General features: G+C 46.4%; 1 protein-coding gene across 1 annotated transcript in view; it reads left to right on the top strand.

The window, feature by feature from the left end:
• Positions 1–26,435, top strand: part of TSPOAP1 (TSPO associated protein 1) — a 1,024,985-nt gene that overhangs the window by 304,725 nt on the left and 693,825 nt on the right. The window contains exon 10 of the mRNA XM_029613537.1: positions 11,644–11,766. Within this exon, the coding sequence (XP_029469397.1) occupies positions 11,644–11,766 (123 nt within the window). The remainder of the gene's footprint in view (positions 1–11,643; positions 11,767–26,435) is intronic.

Raw genomic sequence — 26,435 nt, 5'->3', positions numbered from 1 at the left:
TGTTTTCCCCTACCTGGCTGCCTGACTCGTTTGGACCATGGTGGCGGCTCCCTGCCAGCAGGCGGTGGATCGCGTGTTTCCCCTACCTGGCTGCCTGACTCGTTTGGACCACGGTGGCGGCTCCCTGCCAGCAGGCGGTGGATCGCGTGTTACCTCTTCCCGCGTCTCTCAGGGGAGTGCTGGCTTCTCCAAGAGCAACCTTCAGCCCTTCCAGGATTTCGGGTTCCTGGGAGCCCACTTCGTTACCCGGGTGGGCAGGGTCCTCTTGCCCCGCGCGCGCAGGCTCTCAAGTTGATCACCAGCCTCAGGATCGTATCTTGCTGCCTTCTCCAACGGCTTCTGCCTACTTGTGTCTCGGACTCCTTGGCTGCTGCCATCGACCTCGGTCCTTGGGCCCTTGCTCCTATGCGCCCGTTCCAGTCGACGGTGCTATCCCACTGGTAGCCAGTGGCGGCACAGTTTCACACAGTCCTACCGTTTTTGGGCTCTACCATTGCCGCCTTACAGTGGGGGTTTTCTCTTCCTTGTTTGCTACTTGGAATTGCTCTCCAACTCCCTCCGTGGCCGATAGTACCCATGGCTACCAGTCTCTCGTGCTGGGGTGCGGTCTGACTCTCCCAGCATGCCCAGGGGATCTGGCCAGCAACCCAGTCTCACTGGCACATCCTTCGCTTGGAGTCTCGGCCGGTGGTCCTAGCTTTTCTGAAGTTTCTCGCCCTCATCCGCGCCAAGGCGATACGGGTCTTGTCCGCCAAATCCACCATAGTGGCTTACGTCAACCGCCCAGAAGGCGCCCGCATTCCACTGATGCCCTAGAAACTAGCCGTCTCTTCACTGAGGCAGAGCGACATCTCCAGTGCCCACCGGCCTTCTACTTCATGGGCACGGGGAATGTTCAGGCCGATTTTCTCAGTCGGCCGTCGCACGATCCGGGGGACTGGAAACTCGCTCACGTGGCCATGCACCTCATCGTCGACAGGTGGTCCCCTCCCACCTGGACCTCATGGCGACCCTTTGCAATACCGAGGCCAATTGGTTTTTCTGCCGCTGGAGGGCACACGGCTCGGAGGGCGTAGATACTATGGCTCCCCCTTGGTCGACGGTCGTCCCCCTGTACGTGCTCACCCTGTGGCCCCTGGTCAGGAAAGCTCTCAGAAGAATAGAACCCCACCGGGGTCCCGTGGCCCTGGTGGCTACAGAGTGGCCGCGCAGACCTTAGTTTCATGGTTCTCTCTCACCTAGCGCCGGGCAGACCTCTGCGGCTACGCCATCTTCCTCGGCTCCCTCGTCAGGGACCTGTATTTTTCGACCAGGTCGTTCGCTTCTGGCTACCGTCCTGGCTTTGGAATGGCGATGTCTAAGGCGCAAGGGCTATTAGGGGACGGTCATTTCCCTCTTGTTGCGGGCCCGGAAGCGGTCGACTCCCTGGAACGTGTTTGGGTCTGTTTGTGCGGAGTCGGGTTTCTCAACGTACTCCGTCCCGATCTCGTTAGTCCCCTCTTCTCCAAGAGGGTTTTTCCGAGGGTTTTTCCTTCTTTCTCGTCGTGTACAGGTCTTCCCTCTCGGCGCTTTCCCTTGGGTCGGATGGATGGTAGTCACTAAGCGGGCCACCCGGCTGTGATTTGATGCTTGAAGGGAGTCAAGCATCTACGTCCACCTTCTTGACCTCTTGCCCATCATAGCATTTTAGTCTGTCTCTCGGGCCCTCTGCGCAGCTCCGTTCAAAACTCTCCATCGACCTACCTTGATAGCTCTTAACCTTAAGGCTGTCTTTCCTGTCTCTATCTTCTCTGCTCGTACGATCTCGGGGATCCAAGCGCTGCCTGTCGGGAACCTTTTTTGTGATTTTCCGATTCCGGGGTATCCCTCATAACAGGTCCTTCCTTCTTAGTGACGGTTCTTCTAACCTCCATGTCCACCAGTTGGCGGAACTCCCTGCGTTTCCCCTTCACCTGGGAACGATCTCCGTAAACTTGAAACCATACGAGTTCTACTTCGCTACCTTCAGGTTACCAAGGACTTCTGTCTCGGACCATCTTTTGTCCTCTGGAGTGGGCCCAATCGGGGTAAGCCGACTCCTCGGACCACTATTGCGCGGTGTTTGACGGAAGCGACCTCCTCGGATTCTCTTGTCAAGGTCGGGCGGTTCTCGAGGGCCAAAAGGCTCATTCTCTGCCTTCTTGAGCTACATTTGGGGCGAACATTCACTCGGTCTCTCCGTAGGAGTTCTGCAGTGCCGCCACTTGGACGTCCTTGCATATTTTTGATCGCCGCTACCGCCTGGATGTGCAAGCTCCACTCTTTGGTTCTTTTGGGTTTCAAGCGCTTCGAGCGGAACTGTCTCGGTCCCACCCGGTTTAGGGAAGCTTTGGTACATCCCACTGTCTGGACTGATCCGGGTACGTACAGGGAAAGGAAAATTAGTTCTTATCTGTTAATTGTCGTTCCTGTAGTACCACGGATCAGTCCAGACGCCCTTCCCTGTTTGTCTCTTTTTCTGTCCTCTCGAAGCTTGTTCTTACAGGTTGCAGATTTGAAGACATCATTTTTGTGCAAGAATACTGAGCAAATACACCGGAAGCCTTGGTTGTCCAAGTACCAAGATATGCAAGAGCGGTTAGTTAGGCCATGTTATTTACATTGTTCCACAGTTGCTCTATTGAGCTTTCTGGTTGCTTGCTTGATCCTACTTTGGTTTTCTTCTTTTTCTGCTTTGACATGCGTTATACTGAAGGGTGAGAGGATAGGCTCTGTCCTGATATAGGGCATCCAAGTTTTAGTCTGTTTCCACCAGCTGGAAAGGAGGCTCAACCCACTGTCTGGACTGATCCGTGGTACTACAGGAACGAAAATTAACAGGTAAGAATTAATTTTCCTGTCACATTCGTGGATTTCCAGAGATAAGTGCACGTTATAACTTTCATACATGGTGCATTTCTCTGATGAAGTATAGTTCCATCTGGGAGAATACATGAACTTGGTATAAGCGACCTATAATTAGAAAGCCCCAGTGCTTCGTGGGCTTCACTTATAAGCTGCAAGCAATCAGTGGCACTATATGACTGTCGCAATATACCTCAATTGAGAGATTGGATATGAGCTCTATACAATAGCAGAATTTTTATTAATTTGTTTGTTCAATTTTTCTTGCTATTTTTATGTATTTATTTGTGTTTTATTACGTATATCAAGTAGCATGAAAAAGGGTAGCATTTCAGGATGCTTCATTCCTTGGATATGAGGAGAGATCTTTGGTCACATTTGAGTTTTGAGATCAGATTATCTTTTTGTGGAGTTCAGTGGAGTTAGGTGAAATAGCTACCAAGGCCTCTATTGTTTGTTGAATAAAGGAGACCTTTTGTGGAACGAAGGCCTGATGAGATCTGAGGGGGGTGGTAAGCCCTTATCTAAACAAATCTGTGCATATTCTACTAGAGCACAAGCAGCTGCTTGGACATAGTTATGTTTGGTTTCTCTACAGAAGGTATGCAGGGCAGTGATTTGGTCTGACCTGCATTCTTTTTCAAAGATTTGTCACCTGACTGAGAGCTAGAGAAGAAGCTGCCTCATTGAAGATATTTTAAGAGTGAATTTAGCAGTGTCCCGCCCTATTCAGAAGTAGCTTGGGTACATTCCATTCACCTAGACTTGTTTGATTGGATGAAGAGGAAGGTGAAATTTATACTTACCTGATAATTTCCTTTCCTTAAATCTAGTCAGACCAGTACATAACTCACTTTGGTTTCTTCAAACTTCTTTTTCAGTCCTATACTTGGAAGAGAAGTTGGTTTGAGTGGTGGTCATAGTGAACAGGTTAAGTTAAACATGAAATACCAGTGTTTGTATATAGTTTTCCAATTTCATTCTTTCTGGGGGGGGGGGGGGGGGCGTGTTTCTGAGAAGCCTGCTGGTTCTAAGGGATTTAATATGTTTATGATTTGAAGTTAACTTGTTACAGGTAATATTGGCAGGCTGACATCAGCACAAATGCTTAAAAGGGGTGATAGCAAACCTGTTGATCTTTCTATCAGTGGATATAACCCATTCATCTGGATTGGTTTGACTTGATACTATATTAGAGATTTTCCCAAGATGTCGTCTTGGGATTATAATTGATTCTAAATTTTCATTTGTCCCACAAATAAAGGCTATAGTTAAATCTGGCTTTTACAAATTGCATTTGGTGCGTGGCCTAAAGTAGTTATTACAACCATCAAACTTCTGTTCCATGGTACAAATCTTTCTTGCTGTCTTCCTTAAGACTATTGTAATTCAGATTACTTACGTTTATCTTCCTCCACGACGAAAGCAATGCAGTTGTTGCAAAATGCTGTGGCTCTACTCGTAACCGGGTACTCCAGGAGAGACCATATCTCAACCATACTATTTGACCTCCATTGGCTCCTGATCCAGAGGAAGGTCAAATTTAAAACTGCGTTTCCGATACATAAATTCCTAGCGCTGAATTCATTTTCATGATCTAATGTTCTGTTATGAATCTACAACCCACCTCAATTGCTCTGTTCTGCTCCGAGGGTTCTCTTGGATGTGTCATCTCTTTGCCAGACCAGGCTAGTAGATACACAGGAATGGGCATTCTTGGTGGAAGCACCTGCTTTTTGGAACTTATTGCTTCAGGAGTTAAGGATGATTGAATGCATAAAAGCCTTTAAGTTCCATCTGAAGACTTTTCTATTTAAACAGGCTTTTCCTGTCTATCATTAATGAGAAGATGAAAACAGTTGAAGCTGAAAATTCTGCTTTCCTGCTCTGATTTTTTTTTCAGTTTTAAGTATATACTGTATTTTGTTATGTTTGTGTATGTTTTATTGTAATCCACCTAGAGCTCTGATATAGGCAGGAAATAAATTTAAATACATGAAAAACATAAAATATTAGAAATAGCCTAGTGTCCAGGGATGCCAGGGTTCAAATCTGGCTGCAGCTCCTTGTGACCTTAACTTCCATTGCCTCAGGTACAAACTTAGTACCTAAGGGTTTTTCCCATAAATACAAAATGGGAGAAAAGCCTTAATGAATCTGGCCCTTAGATTGTAAGCCCTTTGGGGATAGGGAAATACCTACAGGTCCTGAATGTAATCCGCTTTAAAGTGCCTGAAAGGCAGAATATAAATCAAATAAATATTAAAAATACCTAAAATAGACAACATTGCACAGATGTGAGAGTTGAAGACATACAAGAAATGTACGGGTAGATATTCAAAAGCGATTTAGACAGATAACTCAAAAGTTATGTCTAAATGGCAGATGTGGCATTCAGCCACTTATCTGGGGCCCAGTGCGTCTGTCTCTGCATTGCTCTGTGTGTTGCTAGGCAGTGCAAAGGTAAAAGGAATAGGGTTAGAGTGGGAGGGGGTGTCTATGCTTGAAAGACGTCCATTAAAAAAAGTAATAAAACGGGAACTGGGAGTGGAGAGAGTAGGGAGTGGATGAGGCATGACCCCTGGCCGTATTGTTTTGGTTTTGTAATGCTGCTGATCTGAGGATTGGGTTGCCGAGCCTTGAAAGCTCAAATTAAAGGTGGGGTGGGTCTGCTTAAAGCCTGCAGGCCTGCAAACTTTTTTTTTTTTTTTGTTTCGTTTCAGCACACCTTAACAGGCTATATTTTTTGAATATAGCCAGTTATTTGTAAAGTTATCCAGCTGTCCAGGACTACCATTAGTTGTATAAGTTTAAACAGATATTTAGAGGGACATTTAGCCTACTGAATATCGAGGACAAGTTATCCGGCTAACCTCAGCCAGATTACTTGACAACTAAATGTCCTACTGAATATGGACCCCTTCATGTTTAAATATTACTGATAACTAGATCCAAGAAGATAGTCACTGTTATATTAAATTCAGTTGGAAATATATTCAGTAATTATATTTAACAGTAATTAAATGAAAACATATCTTTGGCTGCAGGTTTTCTAATTTCAGTGATCATTGGGTTTGACAAATCTGATTTGTTACAGCTTTTGCTATTAAAATGATTGTAATGCTATACTTACTGGAAACTAAAAATATCTAAACTAATGTAGAAGAGATACAGTGACTCCAGACCTGCCCAAAAACTGAAGTACAGTAAGCAAAGATTAAGAACATAAGAAAATGCCAAGCTGGGTCAGGCCAAGGGTCCATCAACCCAGCATCCTGTTTCCAACAGTGGCCAATCCAGGCCATAAGAACCTGACAAGTACCCAAAAACTAAGTCTATTCCATGTTACCATTGCTAATGGCAGTGGCTATTCTCTAAGTGAACTTAATAGCAGGTAATGGACTTCTCGTCCAAGAACTTATCCAATCCTTTTTTAAACACCGCTATACTAACTGCACTAACCACATCCTCTGGCAACAAATTCCAGAGTTTAATTGTGCGTTGAGTAAAAAAGAACTTTCTCCGATTAGTTTTAAATGTGCCCCATGCTAACTTCACGGAGTGCACCCTAGTCTTTCTACTATCCGAAAGAGTAAATAACCGATTCACATCTACCCGTTCTAGACCTCTCATGATTTTAAACATCTCTATCATATCCCCTCTCAGCTGTCTCTTCTCCAAACTGAAAAGTCCTAACCTCTTTAGTCTTTCCTCATAGTGGAGCTGTTCCATTCCCCTTATCATTTTGGTAGCCCTTCTCTGTACCTTCTCCATCGCAATTATATCTTTTTTGAGATGCGGCGACCAGAATTGTACACAGTATTCAAGGTGCGGTCTCACCATGGAGCGATACAGAGGCATTATGACATTTTCTGTTTTATTCACCATTCCCTTTCTAATTCCCAACATTCTGTTTGCTTTTTTGACTGCCGCAGCACACTGAACCGACGATTTCAATGTGTTATCCACTATGACGCCTAGATCTCTTTCTTGGGTTGTAGCACCTAATATGGAACCCAACATTGTGTAATTATAGCATGGGTTATTTTTCCCTATATGCATCACCTTGCACTTATCCACATTAAATTTCATCTGCCATTTGGATGCCCAATTTTCCAGTCTCACAAGGTCTTCATGCAATTTATCACAATCTGCTTGTGATTTAACTACTCTGAACAATTTTGTATTATCTTGAAATTTGATTATCTCACTCGTTGTATTTCTTTCCAGATCATTTATAAATATATTGAAAAGTAAGGGTCCCAATACAGATCCCTGAGGCACTCCACTGTCCACTCCCTTCCACTGAGAAAATTGTCCATTTAATCCTACTCTCTGTTTCCTGTCTTTTAGCCAGTTTGCAATCCACGAAAGGACATTGCCACCTATCCCATGACTTTTTACTTTTCCTAGAAGCCTCTCATGAGGAACTTTGTCAAACGCCTTCTGAAAATCCAAGTATACTACATCTACCGGTTCACCTTTATCCACATGTTTATTAACTCCTTCAAAAAAGTGAAGCAGATTTGTGAGGCAAGACTTGCCCTGGGTAAAGCCATGCTGACTATGTTCCATTAAACCATGTCTTTCTATATGTTCTGTGATTTTGATGTTTAGAACACTTTCTACTATTTTTCCTGGCACTGAAATCAGGCTAACCGGTCTGTACTTTCCCGGATCGCCCCTGGAGCCCTTTTTCCTTCAGAACTCTGGGGTGTATACCATCTGGTCCGGGTGATTTACTACTTTTCAGTTTGTCAATCAGGCCTACCACATCTTCTAGGTTCACCATGATTTGATTCAGTCCATCTGAATCATTACCCATGAAAACCTTCTCCATTATGGGTACCTCCCCAACATCCTCTTCAGTAAACACCGAAGCAAAGAAATCATTTAATCTTTCCGCGATGGTCTTATCTTCTCTAAGTGCCCCTTTAACCCCTCGATCATCTAACGGTCCAACTGACTCCCTCACAGGCTTTCTGCTTTGGATATATTTTAAAAAGTTTTTACTGTGAGTTTTTGCCTCTACAGCCAACTTCTTTTCAAATTCTCTCTTAGCCTGTCTTATCAATGTCTTACATTTAACTTGCCAACGTTTATGCTTTATCCTATTTCTTCTGTTGGATCCTTCTTCCAATTTTTGAATGAAGATCTTTTGGCTAAAATAGCTTCTTTCACCTCCCCTTTTAACCATGCTGGTAATCGTTTTGCCTTCTTTCCACCTTTCTTAATGTGTGGAATACATCTAGACCAGGGGTGGGCAATTAATTTTCCCATGGGGCCGCATGAGAAATTGGGATGGTTTTAGAGGGCCGGACTAATATAATTAACTCAGTTCTCAATAGCCCTACTTATGAAAAGACAGCAGTTTACCACCAATGTATGTCCTCTGAGAAAACACAACAAATAAGACCGATACAAACGCTTACATGCTAGCAAAATATCTCATCTCGGTAACAGACACAGAACCGACCTAACATACTCCCAGGATCTGTAGTAATGCACATAAACTAATCCGCACACAGTTACACCTGTATTATGGAATACACTCAAACAGGAGCAACCCTATCTATCAAAAGGCAACACTACAAATATTAAATCAGGTCCTAAAAACCAATACACCTCTTATTAGGAAAACAGAACTAACAAGCAGCTATAGATCCCCAAACAGAAATAATTGTAAAACTATACTAATAAGCAGAATAAATGTTTCTAAACAGCTATGAACAGAATAACATCCAACAATTAAAAACTCATAAAAACTATTAAACATTCTCCAAACACCAATAAAATATTTCAAAAAAAGCAGACATCACACAATTAAAATGGCAGTCAAGAAAAATAAACTTAAAGCCACCTTTACTTACCCCCTCCAGCAGCTCTCCTACTCCCCTTCCCTGCAGGCCATGGCACACACCAGAAGCAGCAGTAGAAGCTAAGCTCTATACTTATGGTCCTCTTCCTTAGTGCCCATGTCTCTCACACACACACCATACCAGTCATGCCCCCATGACCAGTTTCTGTCTCTCACACACCAATCATCTCCCAAACAGTCTTTGGCACACACACACCAGTCACCTTCCTGAACAGTTTCTCTCATGCCATACAAACACACACACACAGGCTTCCCACTCCCGTGTTCTACTTGCATATATGGTCTTCTCACTCTCATAATCACTTTCTCTGTCTCTCTCACACACACACACACACACACTCACTCACCAGTCTCTCACTCCCATGCTTGTTCTCTCCACATGCACAGGCTTCTCATTCCCAAAATCACTTTCTTTCTCTCTCTCACACACACACACACCAGTCTCTCACTCCCATGTTCTCTTTCAGATATACCGGCTTCTCCCTCCCATGATGTGTCTCACACACACCCGGGTTTCTCACTCCCATGCTCACTCTTCACATGCACAGGCTTCTCATTCCCATAATCACTTTCTCTGTTACACACACACCAGTCTCTCTCATTTCCATGCTCACTCTCCACGTGCACAGGCTTCTCATTCCCTGAATCACATTCTCTCACATTCACACACACCAGTCTTTTTCTCTCACACACACAGTCACCTTACCAAGCAGTCTCTCTCTCTCATATGCATGCACACACACTCACCCAGGTTTCTCACTCCCACAACTCCAGGCTTCTTATGCTCATGCTTTCCCACATACCCAGACTTCTCACTTCCATGCTTTTTCTCTCACACACACACACATCAGTCACCTCCCTGACTAATGCCTCACACTCTCACATACACATCAGTCATCTCCCTGAGCAATCACTTTCATTGTCTCTCACATACCCACACACATCAGCTCTCTGACCAGTCAATCACACACAGGCTGGCTGGCTGCTTCTCACTCTCTCTTACTCACTTCCTCTTCCCCCTACATATGTCACGGAGTTTTTTGCTGGTCCGCGGCGCGCGCTCCCGGTCTCTCCCGCTGCCGTTGCCGCTGGGCTGTCAGCACGTTCAAGCTCAGTGGGAACGGCAGCGGTGTTGGAAGAAGCTGTGGCACCCGTGGCTGGGCCTTTTCTTCTTCCCGTGCCTGCCCCCCCCCTCCCGTGACCTGAAACAGGAAGTGATACACGGAGCGGTGCGTGGGAAGGAGAAAGAGCCGTGCCGCGTCGGCTGCAGCATCGGCCCCCGAGCAATTGAACCAGCCGGCAATCGAGAAAGGAGTCAGCAGCATGAGCCCCCGCAGGCCAAGAAAGAAGAATCCCTTCGGCCGCGGGAGGCTCATGCTGCTGACTCTTCTCGATTGCCGGCTGGTTCAATTGCTCGGGGGCCGATGCTGCAGCCGACGCGGCACGGCTCTTTCTCCTTCCCGCGCACCGCTCCGTGTATCACTTCCTGTTCTGGGTCACGGGAGGGGGGGCAGGCGCGGGAAGAAGAAAAGGCCCAGCCGCGGGTGCCATAGCTTCTTCCAACACCGCTGCCGTTTCCACTGGGCTTGAACGTGCTGACAGCCCAGCGGCAACGGCAGCGGGAGAGACCGGGAGCGCGCACCGCGGACCGGCAGAAAACTCCGTGACATATGTAGGAAAGAAACTCGAGCGAAGGCACGCTGCCCGATTGGCCGGTGCTGGGCAAGGCTTGCCCAGCACCGGCCAATCGGACAGCGTGCCTTCGCTCGAGTCACTCCCTCCCCCCCCCCCCCCCCCCCCCCCCCCTGGACGCTGTAAAAAAAAAAAAAACAGTTCATTCTCCGCTCCCTCGCTCCCCGATTGGCCGGCCAATCGGGGAGCGGAGAATGAACTGCTGCCTTCCCTCTGCAAGGGAAGGCAGCAGTGCCTCATTCCCCGTCTGCTCTCAGCAGTGGGTGGGCCGGATTCAGACCGTAGGCGGGCCGGATTCAGCCCGCGGGCCGCCCCTTGCCCAGGTCTGATCTAGACTGTACTTCTAGAATGGTATTTTTTAACAATGACCACACCTCTTGGACATTTTTTACTTTTGTAGCTGCTCCTTTCAGTTTTTTTTCTAACAATATTTCTTATTTTATCAAAGTTTCCCTTTTGAAAGTTTAGCATGAGAGCCTTGGATTTGCACACTGTTCCTCTTTCAGTCATTAAATCAAATGTGATCATATTATGATCACTATTGCCAAGCGGCCCCAGCACCGTTAACTCTCTCACCAAGTCCTGTGCTCCACTGAGAATTAGATCTAAAATTGCTCCCTCTCTCGTCTGTTCCTGAACCAATTGCTCCATAAAGCTATCATTTATTCCATCCAGGAACGTTATCTCTCTAGTGTATCCCGATGATACATTTACCCAGTCAATATTGGGGTAATTGAAGTCTCCCATTATTACTGCACTATCAATTTCGTTAGCTTCCCTAATTTCTCTTAGCATTTCACTGTCTGTCTCACCATTTTGACCAGGTGAATCTGTGTTGTTTCTAGCAATTGACTTTCTAAGATGACTGCTTAAAATTATGTGCTTGAGCTTTTGTCATTTTTATTGATGTCTGGCCAATGGTTTGTTTCTTTACTAGATGTATAAATATGATGAGCCAAAATGCGATCAATCCACCTATGCAATAGTATGAATTTTGCTGCATAGTCATGGTCTGGTTTAACCAATCAGAATGATTTATTTCTCTGAGAAAATCCAGCCAACATTTTCCTTCATACTAACTTGCCAAAACGAATAGTTGACAGATTCTTCTGCTACTTTTGAAGACTGAGTAAAGCTAATACTGCTAATAATCAAATATTCTGTTTGTCTTTTTTTCTGTTTTATGGTAGGTTGAATCTGAAAATGCTGATTTGACGATACAGCTTATTAATGTGACTAGAGAAAGGGATTCTGCTGTCCAAGAGACCCACCAACTCCAAAGCAAACTGGAGAACCTTGAGCAAGTGTTGAAGGTTAGTGAGATCCAATTGTTAGATCATGCGAGCATTGTTAACTTTATTTCAAATCAGATTTTTAAAAAATCCACTTATTGAGTTTTGCACCTAAAATATTTTCTGAAGGCTAGGTGAATCACTGGGTCACAAAACTAAGTGATGTGATCAGACAGTGCCAATGCGGAACATTTTTCCAGAGTTTTCTAGGCAAAAACAGGAAGTTCTCCCAGTACAAGCAGGATGGTAGCCCTCACAGATGGGTGACATCAGATGGAGCCCTGTCACGGAACACTTTTGTCACAGTTTCTAGAACTTTGACTGGCACACTGAGCATACCCAGCATGCCACTAACCCTGTGGCCACACGGGGTCCCCCTTCAGTCTCTTTTTTTTTTCTGCGCAGCAGTTGCCACACGGTTACTGGAGCTCTGTGAGTTTTTTTTCCTCACAGAAATTTTTGAAGTTATTCTTCCAATTCTTCCCCGTCCCGGGTCCTCCATCTCGCACTGACTCCTCTGACGTTTGGTAAGTCCCCTTCGCGCTTTTGCGGTCCGTTCCCGGTGGTTCACCCTCCTGGTGACCAATGGTCACTGACCGCACGCCGCTTCTTTTTATCATGACGGCCGGTTTTTGAAAGTGCCCCGAATGTACGCGGACTATGTCCATAATGGATCCGCACGTTTGTGTCTTGTGCCTCGGGCCTTCCCATGACGTCCATCAATGTCAGAGTTGTGCCCAGATGACCCCCAAAGACCGGCGTGCCTGCCTGGAGAAGATGGAGCACTTGTTTGGATCCAAGCAATATGCTCCATCGACCCCGATGCAGGGTGCATTGAGTCGAGGGGGGGCCATATGCCTCGGAACCCTTCCCATCGAAGATCCGCCAAGAGGACTGAGGATCGGGAGACCTACTTTCGCCAGCATCGACCCATTCCAAAGCTTCTGCATCATCATCCTATGCACCGGAACAGGACCGAGCCAAGCACCGAGGGAAGCATAGACACTGGCACAGACGTGCATCGCCGTCCGTGCCGGCACTGACACCAGAGCGGCATCGGCCCCAACTGAGCCTCCTCCGAAGAGGTCCCAGGGAGAGGAGCCCCATCCTCCTCTGGACCCGAGGCGTTCCCCACCGATATCTGTGACTGCACCGAGCCCCCATAGGACCCCCGTGGACGCTCCGGTGATGCCTAGCATGCTTCCTACTCCAGGGTCTGTTTTGTCCGCACCTGCCTTCCGAGAGGAGTTGGACCGCGTAGTCCAACAGGCAGTGCTCAATGCTCTTCGGGGTTTTTAATCGCCACCAACGCTGGCTCCCATACCGACTTCGTAATCGGTGCCCTTCATGTTGGCACCCCTTTTGGAAACACTGGACATCCTGCTCTGTGTTCTGCTGGCACAGCCCGTAGCAACGGGACCTTCGGTGCCCAGCCAACCACCGGTACCTTCTCCGGTCTCGATCCTGATTCCAGGCTCCTTGGAGGAGGAAGATGCGGCTTTTGGCCCATTTCCACAGATGAAACCACCGATGCCAGATCCCGTCCCCATACCGTCTGGTCTCCCTTTGTCCCGGCATCCCTCCCAGGTCCTAGTGCCCTCTGTGCTGGCACCACCATTGTCGGTGCCACCTCACCTTTCATCGGTGCCCGTGCCCCGTTTTCTGGTGTTTAGCCTCTCTCCTCTACCCAGACACCCTGCTAGCAAAGAAGAGCTTCCCTATGACCCATGGGAGGATGCCTCCGAGGAACTCCTTTCAGAGCCTTTCCCCCAGGAAGAGAGACGTCGCTCACCTCTGGAGGATTTGTCCTTTGCCAGTTTCATCAGGGAGATGGCGGAAACCATACCTTTCCAACATTCAACAGAGGAAGACGCCCGCCACAAAATGTTGGAGGTCCTCAAGTTTGTGGATGCTCCAAAAGAGGTCATGGCTATCCCAATACATGAGGTTCTGCTTGACCTCCTGCACTGTCTCTGGGAATATCTAGGTACTGTGCCTCTGGTCAATAAAAAGACCGATGCCACTTACCTAGTCCAACAGATCTTGGGTTTTCAGAAAACCCAGTCAGTGGTGGTAGAGTCAGCCCAGGAAAAGGCCAAAAGGACCCACCCTCACTCCTCCAGGAAAGGTCCAGAGAGCCTTAGATGCCTTAGGTCGACGGGTTTTCCAGGGTTCTATGCTGATTGCTCGCATAGTGGCATACCAGCTCTACATGTCCCAGTATAACTGGTATGCATCCTAGGGTACTGAAGGAACTAAAAAATGAAATTTATGATCTATTAGTTAAAACTTGTAACCTATCATTAAAATCATCCATTGTACCTGAAGACTGGAAGGGTGGCCAATGTAACCCCAGGGGCGATCCGGGTAACTATAGACCAGTGAGCCTGGAAAAATAGTGGAAACTATTCTCAACATCAAAATCATGGAGCATATAGAAAGACATGGTTTAATGGAACACAGTCAACATGGATTTACCCAAGGGAAGTCTTGCCTAACAAATCTGCTTCATTTTTTTGAAGGGGTTAAAAAACATGTGGATAAAGGTGAACCGGTAGATGTAGTGTATTTGGATTTTCAGAAGGCGTTAGACAAAGTTTCTCATGAGAGGCTTCTAAGAAAACTAAAAATTCATGGGATAGGAGGCGATGTCCTTTTGTGGAGTACAAACTGGCTAAAAGACAGGAAACAGAGTAGAATTAAATGGTCAATTTTCTCAGTGGAAAAGGGTAAACAGTGGAGTGCCTCAGGGATCTGTACTTGGACCGGTGCTTTTCAATATATATATATAAATGATCTGGAAAGGAATACGAGGAGTGAGGTTATCAGATTTGCAGATGATACAAAATTATTCAGAGTAGTTAAATCACAAGCGGATTGTGATACATTACAGGAGGACCTTGCAAGACTGGAAGATTGGGCATCCAAATGACAGATGAAATTTAATGTGGACAATTGCAAGGTGTTGCATATAGGGAAAAATAACCCTTGCTGTAGTTACACGATGTTAGGTTCCATATTAGGAGCTACTACCCTGGAAAACGATCTAGGCATCATAGTGGATAATACTTTAAAATCATCGGCTCAGTGTGCTGCAGCAGTCAAAAAAGCAAACAATGTTAGGAATTGTTAGGAAGGGAATGGTTAACAAAACGGAAAATGTCATAATGCCTCTATATCGCTCCATGGTGAGACCGCACCTTGAATACTGTGTACGATTCTGGTCGCCACATCTCAAAAAAGATATAGCTGTGATGGAGAAGGTACAGAGAAGGGCAACCAAAATGATAAAGGGGATGGAACAGCTCCCCTATGAGGAAAGGCTGAAGAGACGGCTGAGGGGGGATATGATAGAGGTCTTTAAGATCTTGAGAGGTCTTAAACGAGTAGATGTGAATCGGTTATTTACACGTTCGAGTAATAGAAGTCCTAGGGGGCATTCCATGAAGTTAGCAAGTAGCACATTTAAGACTAATTGGAGAAAATTCTTTTTCATTCAATGCACAATAAAGCTCTGGAATTTGTTGCCAGAGGATGTGGTTAGTGCAGTTAGTGTAGCTGGGTTCAAAAAAGGATTGGATAAGTTCTTGGAGGAGAAGTCCATTAATGGCTATTAATCAAGTTTACTTAGGGAATAGCCACTGCTATTAATTGCATCAGTAGCATGGGATCATCTAAGTGTTTGGGTAATTGCCAGGTTCTTGTGGCCTGGTTTGGCCTCTGTTGGAAACAGGATGCTGGGCTTGATGGACCCTTGGTCTGACCCAGCATGGCAATTTCTTATGTTAACCTCTGGAAACAAGTCCAGGAGTTCTCCTGAAACTGCCACAGCAGTTTCAGGAGGGCCTGGACTCCATCCTCCAAAAGGGATTAGAGGCCAGAAAACACGAAGTGAGGGCGACCTATGACTCTTTTGAAACAGCATCAAGGATCTCGGCAGCGGGCATTAGTGCCAGACGCTGGGCCTGACTCAAAGCCTCAGGCCTTCGTCTAGAGGTGCAAGAAAAATTAGCTGACCTCCCCTGTACAGGAAAAAACCTGTTTGGGGACAAAATCCGGGACACAGTCGCCCAACTCAAGGATCACCATGAGACCCTGCGTTAACTGTCCACTACAACCTCTGATGCCCCCTCAGCAACCCGAAGAAGTCCATGTAGGGATAACAGGAAACAGTTTTACAAGCCATGGAGATACTATCCTCCAGCATCCTGTGCTTGTGCAGCCTGGTCCTCCCAGAGAGGCCACCCTCGCCAGCAAAGGGCAACTAGGGCACAGCCAGCTCCCCAGCCTGGTCCTGCAGCTGTTTTTTGACTCATATCCAGAGAGCAGAAGCCAACCCCTCCGCCCGCACCATCCAACCCACCTGTAGGAGGTCGCCTACGCCACTTCGCCGTCTATTGACTCCCAATCACTATCGACCGATGGGTATTGTCCATCATAGCTCACGGTTTCTACTTAAACTTCCTCACTGTTCCCCCAGACTTCCCACCCTCCCTGGCGTTGAGGCTGGTCAATCATACAGCTACCCTAGAGTTAGAGCTTTCGACCCTGCTACAATCCAGAGCCATTGAACCGGTTCCCCGGGCTCAGCAGGGGCAAGGTTTCTACTCCCGCTATTTTCTCATCCCAAAAAAGACAGGCGGCCTCCATCCTATCCTCGATTTTCGAGCCTTAAACAGGTTCCACTGCATAGAGCGGTTCAGAATGGTGTTCTTGGGCACCCTACTCCCGCTTCTGCTGCAAGGGGAATGGCTCTGCTCTCTGGATCTACAAGACGCTTACGAGCATATTGTGATTTTTCCTCCTCATTTTATTTATTTTTATTTATTTAAAGGATTTTTATATACCGGGGCAGGTTACAAAACATCACCTCGGTTCACATTGAACAAAAATTTAGCAACAGGCTTTACAATCAATTCAGTAGGAACAAACATATATCAAAATGGTCAGCGAACAGGGCAAAAGTCCACACATAGTATTATTGAATCCCATCGCAAATATCAGCAGTTCGTAGTTGGACACCGTCACTTCCAGTACAGGGTTCTCCCTTTCAGGCTCCCCTCCGCACCCCGGGTATTCACAAAGTGCCTGGCAGTTGTAGGAGCACGCCGAAACGGCATACATGTGTTCCTGTATTTGGACAATTGGCTAAAGAGCTCGTCCAAAGAGGGAGCCCTTCACTCCGTCAGCTTGACCTTACAACTCCTTCAGTCACTGGGTTTCCTCGTCAACTACCCGATATCCCACTTGACTCAATCACAGCAGCTGACCTTCATCGGAGCAGACCTGGACTGTGGCCAAGGTGTTTCTCCCCAGCGAATGCATAGCCACCCTGGTCGGCCTGGGCAGCTCCATCCACTGCCGGCGGACAGCCTCTGCCCACCTGCTCCTCAAGTTGCTGGGTTATATGGCATCATCGGTCCATGTCACCCCAATGGCCCGCCTAGCCATGAGAGTCACGCAATAGACCCTGTGTTCTCAGTGGCATCAAACCTCTCAAACTCTCAGCACTGGTATGGATAACCAGACCACTCCAGCTCTCCCTTGCCTGATGGATGCAGAAATCCAACTTGAGCAAAGGGTTTCCTTTTCAGCCCCTGGCTGCTCAGGTGACTTTGACCACGGTCGCCTCCACAGTAGGTGGGGGCGCCCATATCAACGGCCTACACTCACAAGGGATGTGGTTGAGAGCCGAGGCGGCCTGCCAGATCAACTTCCTTGAACTCCGGGCAATGCGGTGTGCCCTCTACGCATTCCAGGGCTGCCTGTCCAACAAGGTCATCATAATCCAGATGGACAAGCGACCCTAGCGCTTCCTTGCTAGCGCAACCCCCTAATTTGTGTATAGCATGGCGCCTCCCTTGCGGGCACCACGCACACATTAAGAAAGCGGGTGCTGACTTCTCAGCGCCCGCTTTCGCATTTTTTATAGCATTGACCCCATTGTGTGTTATTTGTAAGTTTAAACTGCTTGGTTAAACTTTAAATATAAAATGTTTTTTAAACCAGAAAGATGGCTAGACTAGAAAAAAGGGAGTTCTGTGGCCAAGAAAGCCTGTCAGAAAGCACCAACACCGGTCTACAGCTAAAATGCTTCAGAAATGAATGTAGTCAAACTTTTCTAAATCTGGTAGTCATGTGGTACATGAACAAACAGGAGGGCATGGGCTCTTACCTGCTCTGCCAAGAGGCGGCGCAGATTTGGGCCTGAGCCCTATCGCGTTCCATGCTACTGCGAGCCACCTATCTAGCAGGCACAAAGAATGTAGTGGCGGACCGCCTCAGCCGGATATTCCAGCCCCACGAGTGTCACTGAACCCCTGTGTAGCGGATAGGATCATCCGCCGGTGGGGTCAGCCGGATGTCTATCTCTTTGCATCCTCGCAGAACCACAAGGTGGACCGATTCTGTTCCCTACACAGGGACCGAAGAACACCAACCGTGGATGCCTTCGCCCACTCCTGGAGTGCGGGCCTACTATATGCGTACCCTCCGATTCTGCTACTAGGCAAGACTCTTGTGAAGCTACAGTAGGACCGAGGCTCCATGATCCTCATAGCCTCCCATTGGCCGTATTAGGTCTGGTTTCCCGTTCTCTGCGACCTCGCTTTCCAGGAGCCCATTCCCCTGGGCACCTCACCTGACCTCATCATGCAGAATCAGGGCAGGCTTCGCCACCCGAACCTCTGGTCCCTGTACCTGATTACCTGGATGGTGAAAGCCTGATAGCCTCCACTATGTCCTCCTGTTGTGGCCTGGGATCTCAACACAGTGCTGGCTTTGCTCATGCAGCCTCCGTTTGAGCCCCTGTGAGTTCAAGCACCTCACTTGGAAAGTTTTCTTCCTCGTGGCGGTTATTTCTGCTCGTAGAGTACAATTCTGGTCGCCGCATCTCAAAAAAGATATAATTGCGATGGAGAAGGTACAGAGAAGGGCTACCAAAATAAGGGGAATGGAACAGCTCCCCTATGAGGAAAGACTAAAGAGGTTAGGACTTTTCAGCTTGGAGAAGAGACGACTGAGGGGGGATATGATAGAGATGTTTAAAATCTTGAGAGGTCTAGAACGGGTAGATGTGAATCTGTTATTTACTCTTTCAGATAGTAGAAAGACTAGGGGGCACTCCATGAAGTTAGCATGGGGCACATTTAAAACTAATCTGAGAGAGTTCTTTTTCACTCCACGCACAATTCAACTCTGGAATTTGTTGCCAGAGGATGTGGCTAGTGCAGTTAGTATAACTGTGTTTAAAAAAGGGTTGGATAAGTTCTTGGAGGAGAAGTCCATTACCTGCTATTAAGTTCACTTAGAGAATAGCCACCTCCATTAGCAATGGTAACATGGAATAGACTTAGTTTTTGGGTACTTGTCAGGTTCTTATGGCCTGGATTGGCCACTGTTGGAAACAGGATGCTGGGCTTGATGGACCCTTGGTCTGACCCAGTATGGCATTTTCTTATGTTCTTATGAGATGCAGGCTCTAGTGACCTATCCTCCTTGCATGAGGTACTTCCATGACAGGGTGGTGTTGCACACTCACCCTAAGCTCCTGCCTAAGGTGGTGACTGACTTTTCACCTAAATCAGTCCATCGTGTTGCCCACCTTTTTCCCAAGGCCGCACTTTCATCCAGGTGAGCGGGCTCTGCATACCTTGGAATGCAAGCGTGCTCTCGCCTTTTATTTAGACCGCACCGCAACCCAGAGGCAGTGCAACCAATTCTTTGTCTCCTTTGACAAAAATAGACTTGGAGTTGCAGTGGGCAAGCAGACCTTGTCTGATTGGTTGGCGGACTGTATCGCTTTCTGTTATCAGCAAGTGGGCCTTCCGCTCGGGGGCCAAGTGAAAGTGCACTCAGTAAGGGCCATGGCTACGTCAGTAGCACACTTCTGGGCAGTCCCTATTGCCGAGATCTGTAAGGCTGCAACGTGGAGTTCCCTCCAAACTTTCGCAGCCCATTACTGTCTGGATAAGGACAGTTGACAGAATAGCGTCTTTGGCTGGTCTGTCCTCCGTAATCTGTTTCCTGTTTAACAACCCAACTCTTCCTACCAAGAGCTAGTGTGATGTTCAGGCTGCCCTCATTGTTGCCAACAGCACCCCTTTTGTTGTGCTTGTTGCATGTTGTTGGGTGTCTGTTGGCCTTCTCTGTTTTGGGTACAGCCTGAAGCTTGCTATTCACCCATCTGTGAGGACTACCATCTTGCCTGTCCTGGGAGAAAGCAGAGTTGCTTACCTGTAACAGGTGTTCTCCCAGGACAGCAGGATGTTAGACCTCACAAAATCCGCCCGCCACCCCGCAGAGTTGGGTTCGCTTAAGTTTTATTTTACGTTTTGCTCGTGCTTTTTCTATAAAACGAGACTGAAGGGGGACCCCATGTGGCCACAGGGTTAGTGGCATGCTGGGCATGCTCAGTGTGCCAGTCAAAGTTCTAGAAAGTTTGACAAACGTTTTCCGTGACAGGGCTTCATCTAATGGTCACCCATCTGTGAGGACTAACATCCTGCTGTCCTGGGAGAACATATGTTAGAGGTAAGCACCTCTGCTGTCCCTCTGATCATGTACAGCAGTTCTTTTATCCCCAAGCTCATGTAATGTAGTATGCCTGAGTTCATTGTTTTCTACCACAAATGTTTTTTCTTTAACTGCTGCAGTCACTTACTGTGCTGCTTTTTCAATATAGTTCTCTTTCCAGACTAAATGTATGCCTTAGTACTACTTTCTTTTTCTTTTAGTATTCTAGGTTTTCAACATTTTAAAGTTTTGTTTGCATTAGAATACACATTGTTAGAAGCCTGCTTCAGAGTAAAATGTGCCATTTATTATTGATAATCTGCTGAATTCAAATGTTACAATTAAACCAGCTGATTGGCTACTGTTTCCATGATATTAAAGTTTTTATATTTTGTCTATGCATAGTGTGTAGATTAGTGTGTAGATTGTTTTAATCATAAATCGTAAACTTAGGTCTTTGTGTGTATTTATGGTTACATCATATTTCACCTGTCCTGTGTATGTTAACATTTTAAAAACTAAATCAGAAAAAGGATTATAGAAATATACTATGAAACAAAGGCCAAAAACTATTGTGTATATATGTATATAGTTTAGTCCTTATTCAGTGGCTACTTGGCTCTTCTTGGCTCATCTCTTGTATTCGTTAAATGGAACATCTCTTGTCACTGTCCATCAATAGTCTGCAAGCATTGATGTGGTCCATTTGTCTAGATCAGAGCTTTCCAAAGTGTGTGGCGCGACACATTAGTGTGTTGCCTGAAGTGTGAGGGTATGTCGCCCGGTCCACAGGGCTGCAGGGCTGGCGGAAGCAGGGAACTACAGCCGGAAGATTGACAAGGCCATGGTGGAGCTTAACTCACCACAGCCCGAAGAAAAGGGTCCCGTTCACTCCTCCTTCCTGCCTGCCTGCGCAGCCCCGGAAGAAAAACATTGCCGGAGCCGCGTGGGCAGGAAGGAGGAGGAGCATCTGCGTACAGAAGAAGAGCAGCGTTAATGGGCCACTGCATATCCCACATCGTGGTGGCCTGAGAAGAGGAAACCCGATAGGGCCGCTGCGGATCCCATGTCTTGGCAGCCTGAGAAGAGGAGGAAACCCAATAGCAGGGCCGCTGCGGATCCCACGTCATGGCCAGAGAAGATCAGGGCCGCTACAGAGCCCATCCTTCGGCAACGCAGAAGTACATCATGTGACAGTGAGAACCTGTGCTTGAGCAAGAGAGCATGTGGGAGTGAGAGAGCCTGTGTGTGTGAGTGAAGGCAGCGTGTGCACGAGAGAGACAGTGTGTATGTATGTATGAGAGAGAGCATGTGCGAGTGAGAGCTGTGGATGCGTGAGACTGCATGTGAGTGTGAGAGCCTGTGTATGTGTGAGATAGACAGCGTGTGAGAATGAGAATCTGATTGTGTGTTTGAGGGACGAAGACAGATGAAGAGAAAAGAAATAGAAAAAAAAAGACCCTGTAAAAGGAATTGGCAAAAAAACAAGAAAGGGAAGGTGGAAAAAAAAAAGCTTGTGACCAACCGATTAGAAAACTAAGATCAAACAGCAGAGGGGAAAAAAAAAATTACTTTTTAGTGATTGGCATATGTTATCTTTGGGAATGTGCAAGAGTAGCTCTTTCTTTATGCCGATCTCGCAATGTAAGAGATCGGCATGGAGGAAGTGGAAGCCCGCAAATATTTAATATGAGAGAGGTTGTGTCATGAAACATTTTATTTATGTATATATTTAAGGAAACATACCGTACATAAATTGTCGCAATACATTTTGTTCGTTTAACCTTTAACCTCTGGTTTGCTGGTAGACTGAATTACTTGTCTGAAATTGTTTGTCTAAAAAGTGTCACCAACATGAAAAGTTTGAAAAGCTTTGGTCTAGATACTGTTTTCCATTGCTGCAATATCCTGGTGAAATTGCTCACCATGCTCATCGCTCTCTGCTCTGCAGCTTAGTGGAAAAAAAAATCTAGATGAGAGATCACTAAAGAAACATTTTTTGTAATGTTGCAGCTAAGGCTTTTGTATGCCTTGAGGTTTTCCACCAACCACTGGTGAAAATTTACACAAGTGTTAAAGCATAGGTGTGGTGCCAAGCTTTTGCCTGATCTTCAGCTTTGCAGCCAAAATACAGGTGGTAGACTTTAACAGCTGTTATACTGCACTTTTGTTATGCAGACGTCGGTTCACCTCAAACGTATCAAAAGTTATCTGCATCATTCATTTAAGTATGAGGCATCTCTGCTCCTGTTCAGATAGAAATCAAAATCAAACACTGACAAATGAAACTGTATGATTTCTAGAGCTGATTTAGGGCAATATGTTCAACAGAATGATGTAAACTGAGTTATGATTGCATCATCCATGACTTCTAGGAATAACATAGTGCAATTCATATCATGTATGACACAATACTTCAGATTGCATCATTCAAAAAGCAGGTACTGGCCAAACCAGTCATATATTTATTCATATTCAGTCAAAGATATATATTAGTTAGTTCTAGTTTAATTTGAGATCCATTCCCTTCTTAACTCACTTATTCCTCTCAATTCCCAAGTCAAAGATATCTTGAAAACTAAAGCCAATCAACAATTTTAAGCATTTTCTTTCTCAGTAACCCAGATTTAGAAAAGTTTGACTACATTAATTTCTGAAGCATTTTAGCTGTAGACCGGTGTTGGTGCTTTCTGACAGGCTTTCCTGGCCACAGAACTCCCTTTTTTTCTAGTCTGGCCATCTTTCTGGTTTAAAAAACATTTTATATTTAAAGTTTAACCAAGCAGTTTAAACTGACAAATAACACACAATGGGGCCGATGCTATAAAAAAATGCGAAAAACGGGCGCTGAGAAGTCAGCACCTGCTTTCTTAATGTGTGCATGGCACCCGCAAGGGAGGTGCCATGCTATACGCAAATTAGGGGGTCACGCTAGCAAGAAGGCGCTAGGGTCGCTTGCACGACCTTAGTGCCTCCTTGCTAACGTGACCCCACAGTTACTGGTGGTCTGCCGGTTATGAACACCACCAGTAAACTCTGCGTCTGTTGAAAACCAACGCCGAGCATATCGGCGTCAGTCTTCAATGCAGCAGCTGAGGTTTTTTTTTTTTTAAACTTTTAAAGAAGTACAGAAAAGCAGTTTTTCTGCTTTTCTGTACTTCTTTTCAATGCACTCAGCTATTAATGCCTGCTCCAGGCAGGCGTTAAAATCTGAGCGATAAATGTGCATCTGAGATGTACATTTATTTGTTTGCATTGGCATGAATGACTAATAGCCTCATTCACGTGCATTTGCATGCGATGACCGTTATCTCATTCACTCCGTGTCGGACATGCGTTAAATAGACATGCGTTAAATAGGCCGATGCAATACAGTGCGCTCAGCTGAGCGCACTGTATTGCATCGGCCCCAATGAATTCAGAGAGAAACAAACCAAAAGTAGCAGTAAATGTTAAGAATAACAAAGAATTAGAATTTAAAACACATAGTCCATAGTTATGAGAGGGATCCAGGTTGAGCAAAGCAAAAGAAAAAAATGCAAGGGCAATGAGCTATGGCATTAGTTTAGAAGCAAAGGCAAAAACATGACTCTGCTTGTATTTGAATTGAATCTTAACTGCTGAGTATTTGACCATGCCTCAAGCTTTTAGATCACTTATCCTGTCTGCTCCTTTAGGATTGTCCACTCTGTGGTTGACACAGAGATCTACAACAAAGACCAACTTTTCATCTAGCTCTTCAATATCACTCACAAAGATATTAAACAGAACCAATTCTTCCAGTACAAGCAGGTGTGCCAGTCAAAGTTTCTAGAACTTTGACTGGCACACTGACCATGCCCAGCATGCCACTAACCAAATGGGCCACACGGGATCCCCCTTAAGTCTCTTTTTTTCCGCACAGCAGTTGCCTCGCGGTTTTTAGGAGCTCTGAGAGAATTCTCTCATATTTCCTCACGGAATTTTTTCGAAGTTTTCTTCGATTTTTCCCAGTCACCGGTGTCTCCCATAGTGCACTGACTTCTTCCGACGCTTAGGTAAGTCAGTATCGTGTTTTTTGCTGCTGTTCCTGGCGGTGTACTTTTCCATGCCCGGCTACCGACCGCGTGCCCCTTTTTTCCAACATGGCAACCGGTTTTCGAAAGTGCCCCGAGTATCCAAGGACTATGTCCATAAAGGACACGCATGATGTCTGCGTATTATGCCTTGGGACTTCCCACAACATCCTTCGGTGCCCACGCTATACACAGATGACCCCCAAAGGTCACTGCACCAGTCTGGAGAAGATGGAGCACTTGTTTGCCTCCAAGTGCTTGTCTCCTTCGACTCCAGGTAAAAGCGCACCGAGCCGAAAGGTTCCATAGTCTTCGGACCCTTCTCTGTCGACATCTCAGAAGGACTGAGGAGCGAGTGACCGCCCGTCACAGACGTCTTACCATTCCAGAACTTCTGCATCGTCCTTGGCGCCAGAGAAGCACTGGGCCGAGCACCAAGAAAAGCATAGTCACTGGCACCGACAGGGCAGCGGCATTGACCTTGGCCGAGCCACCTTCAAAAAGGGCCAGGGGAGAGGAGCCCCCATCCTCCTCTGCGCGCAGGGTTTCGGAGCTGCAGGCGCTTTCATGCAGGGAACCCTTTTTGCATATTTCGGATTCAGGTGTGTCGTTGCGCACGGTTCCTTCCTTCTTACCTAAGGTGGTATCGGCTTTCCATGTTAATCAGACGGTGGAATTGCCAGTCTCCCCAAGGTCGAGATCTGAGGCGTTTGAATGTCAGTCATATACTCCTAAGGTATTTAGAGGTGACTAACGAGTTTCGGAGGTCGGGCCACCTGTTTGTGTTGTGGAATGGCCCCAAGAAGGGCTTTCAGGCATCCAAGACGACTATTGCGCGATGGTTGAAGGCCGCTATCGCGTCCACGTACATTGGTTGTGGTAAGTCTGTGCCTGATGGGCTGAAGGCCCATTCTCTGCGTTCTCAGGCAGCTTCGTGGGCTGAAAGCCAGTTGGTTTCATGCCAGGAGATTTGCAGGGCAGCCACCTGGAAATCCTTGCATACATTTGCTAGGCTCTATCGCTTGGATGTTCGTGGCCCGTTGACTGAGACCTTTGGGAGCAGCGTCATTCGAGCGGGACTCTCGGGGTCCCACCCCATTTAAGGCGGCTCAGGTACATCCCAGCAGTCTGGACTGGTACGTACAGGGAAAGGAAAATTAGTTTCTTACCTGATAATTTTCGTTCCTGTAGTACCAAGGATCAGTCCAGACGCCCCCCCACTCAAGGTTGTTTAGGAGAGTCCGCTCGTGTTTCTATTGTTCTCTTGCAGTGAGACACTCCTTCCGGGACTGTGTTGCTGACAATTATGCGGTAAATTATTCTGAGGTTATTTCTGGTTTTCATTTCTATAGCGTTGCAGGTTTCTTCCTGTTCGGTTACTTCTTGATCTAGTCAGTGGATGCACTAAAAAGGGGGATGGTTTCCTTCTGCTTTGATATCAAATATACTGAGGGATCGCAGGTGGCACACCGGTATATCTAGGGGGTGCCTTTCATCTTTTCTCTGACTCCATCTGCTGGAGGGGAGGCATAACCCAGCAGTCTGGACTGATCCTTGGTACTACAGGAACGAAAATTATCAGGTAAGAAACTAATTTTCCTATATCACAAAGTCATGTGATCTGCCTTCATCTGCTGGAAGGGGAATATAACTATTTGTTCTGGACTGGTGTAGCAGGACTATAAATGTTTTCTGAATATCTTCCCATGGTTCCTGTGGCTCTTTTACCCATTATTTCAGCACTGTAGAATAGCAGTTGTATTTTTTGCCGCAAGGCCTGCTTCAACAGGTGTCTTCTGGCATAGACACAGTAAATGATCTATTAGAACAAAATTGATTACTCTCTAGTTTCAAGCAGTCTGATTACTTTTTTAAAAATAGGTAAATTTAGACCATCAGAATAATGCCTCAGACAGCATGCATGAACTACCTATGCTGTTATATCTGACTTATGGCAGATTCTATCACTTGTTCTTAGATATTTTTTTTTTAAGAATTTTCCACTATTGCACATAAAAATGTATTTCCTAGCATGTAGCCAGATGGACTTCAGGACCCAGTAGGTTATGTGCTCTTCTGCTAGCAGATGGGAGATGGAGTCAGATTTCAAAGCTGACGTCA

This window comes from Rhinatrema bivittatum, chromosome 8 (genome assembly GCF_901001135.1).
Source record: "Rhinatrema bivittatum chromosome 8, aRhiBiv1.1, whole genome shotgun sequence".
NCBI classification, from domain to species: domain Eukaryota; kingdom Metazoa; phylum Chordata; class Amphibia; order Gymnophiona; family Rhinatrematidae; genus Rhinatrema; species Rhinatrema bivittatum.
Note: the sequence above shows the minus strand (reverse complement) of the source record. Positions and strands in the feature narration are given on the sequence as shown.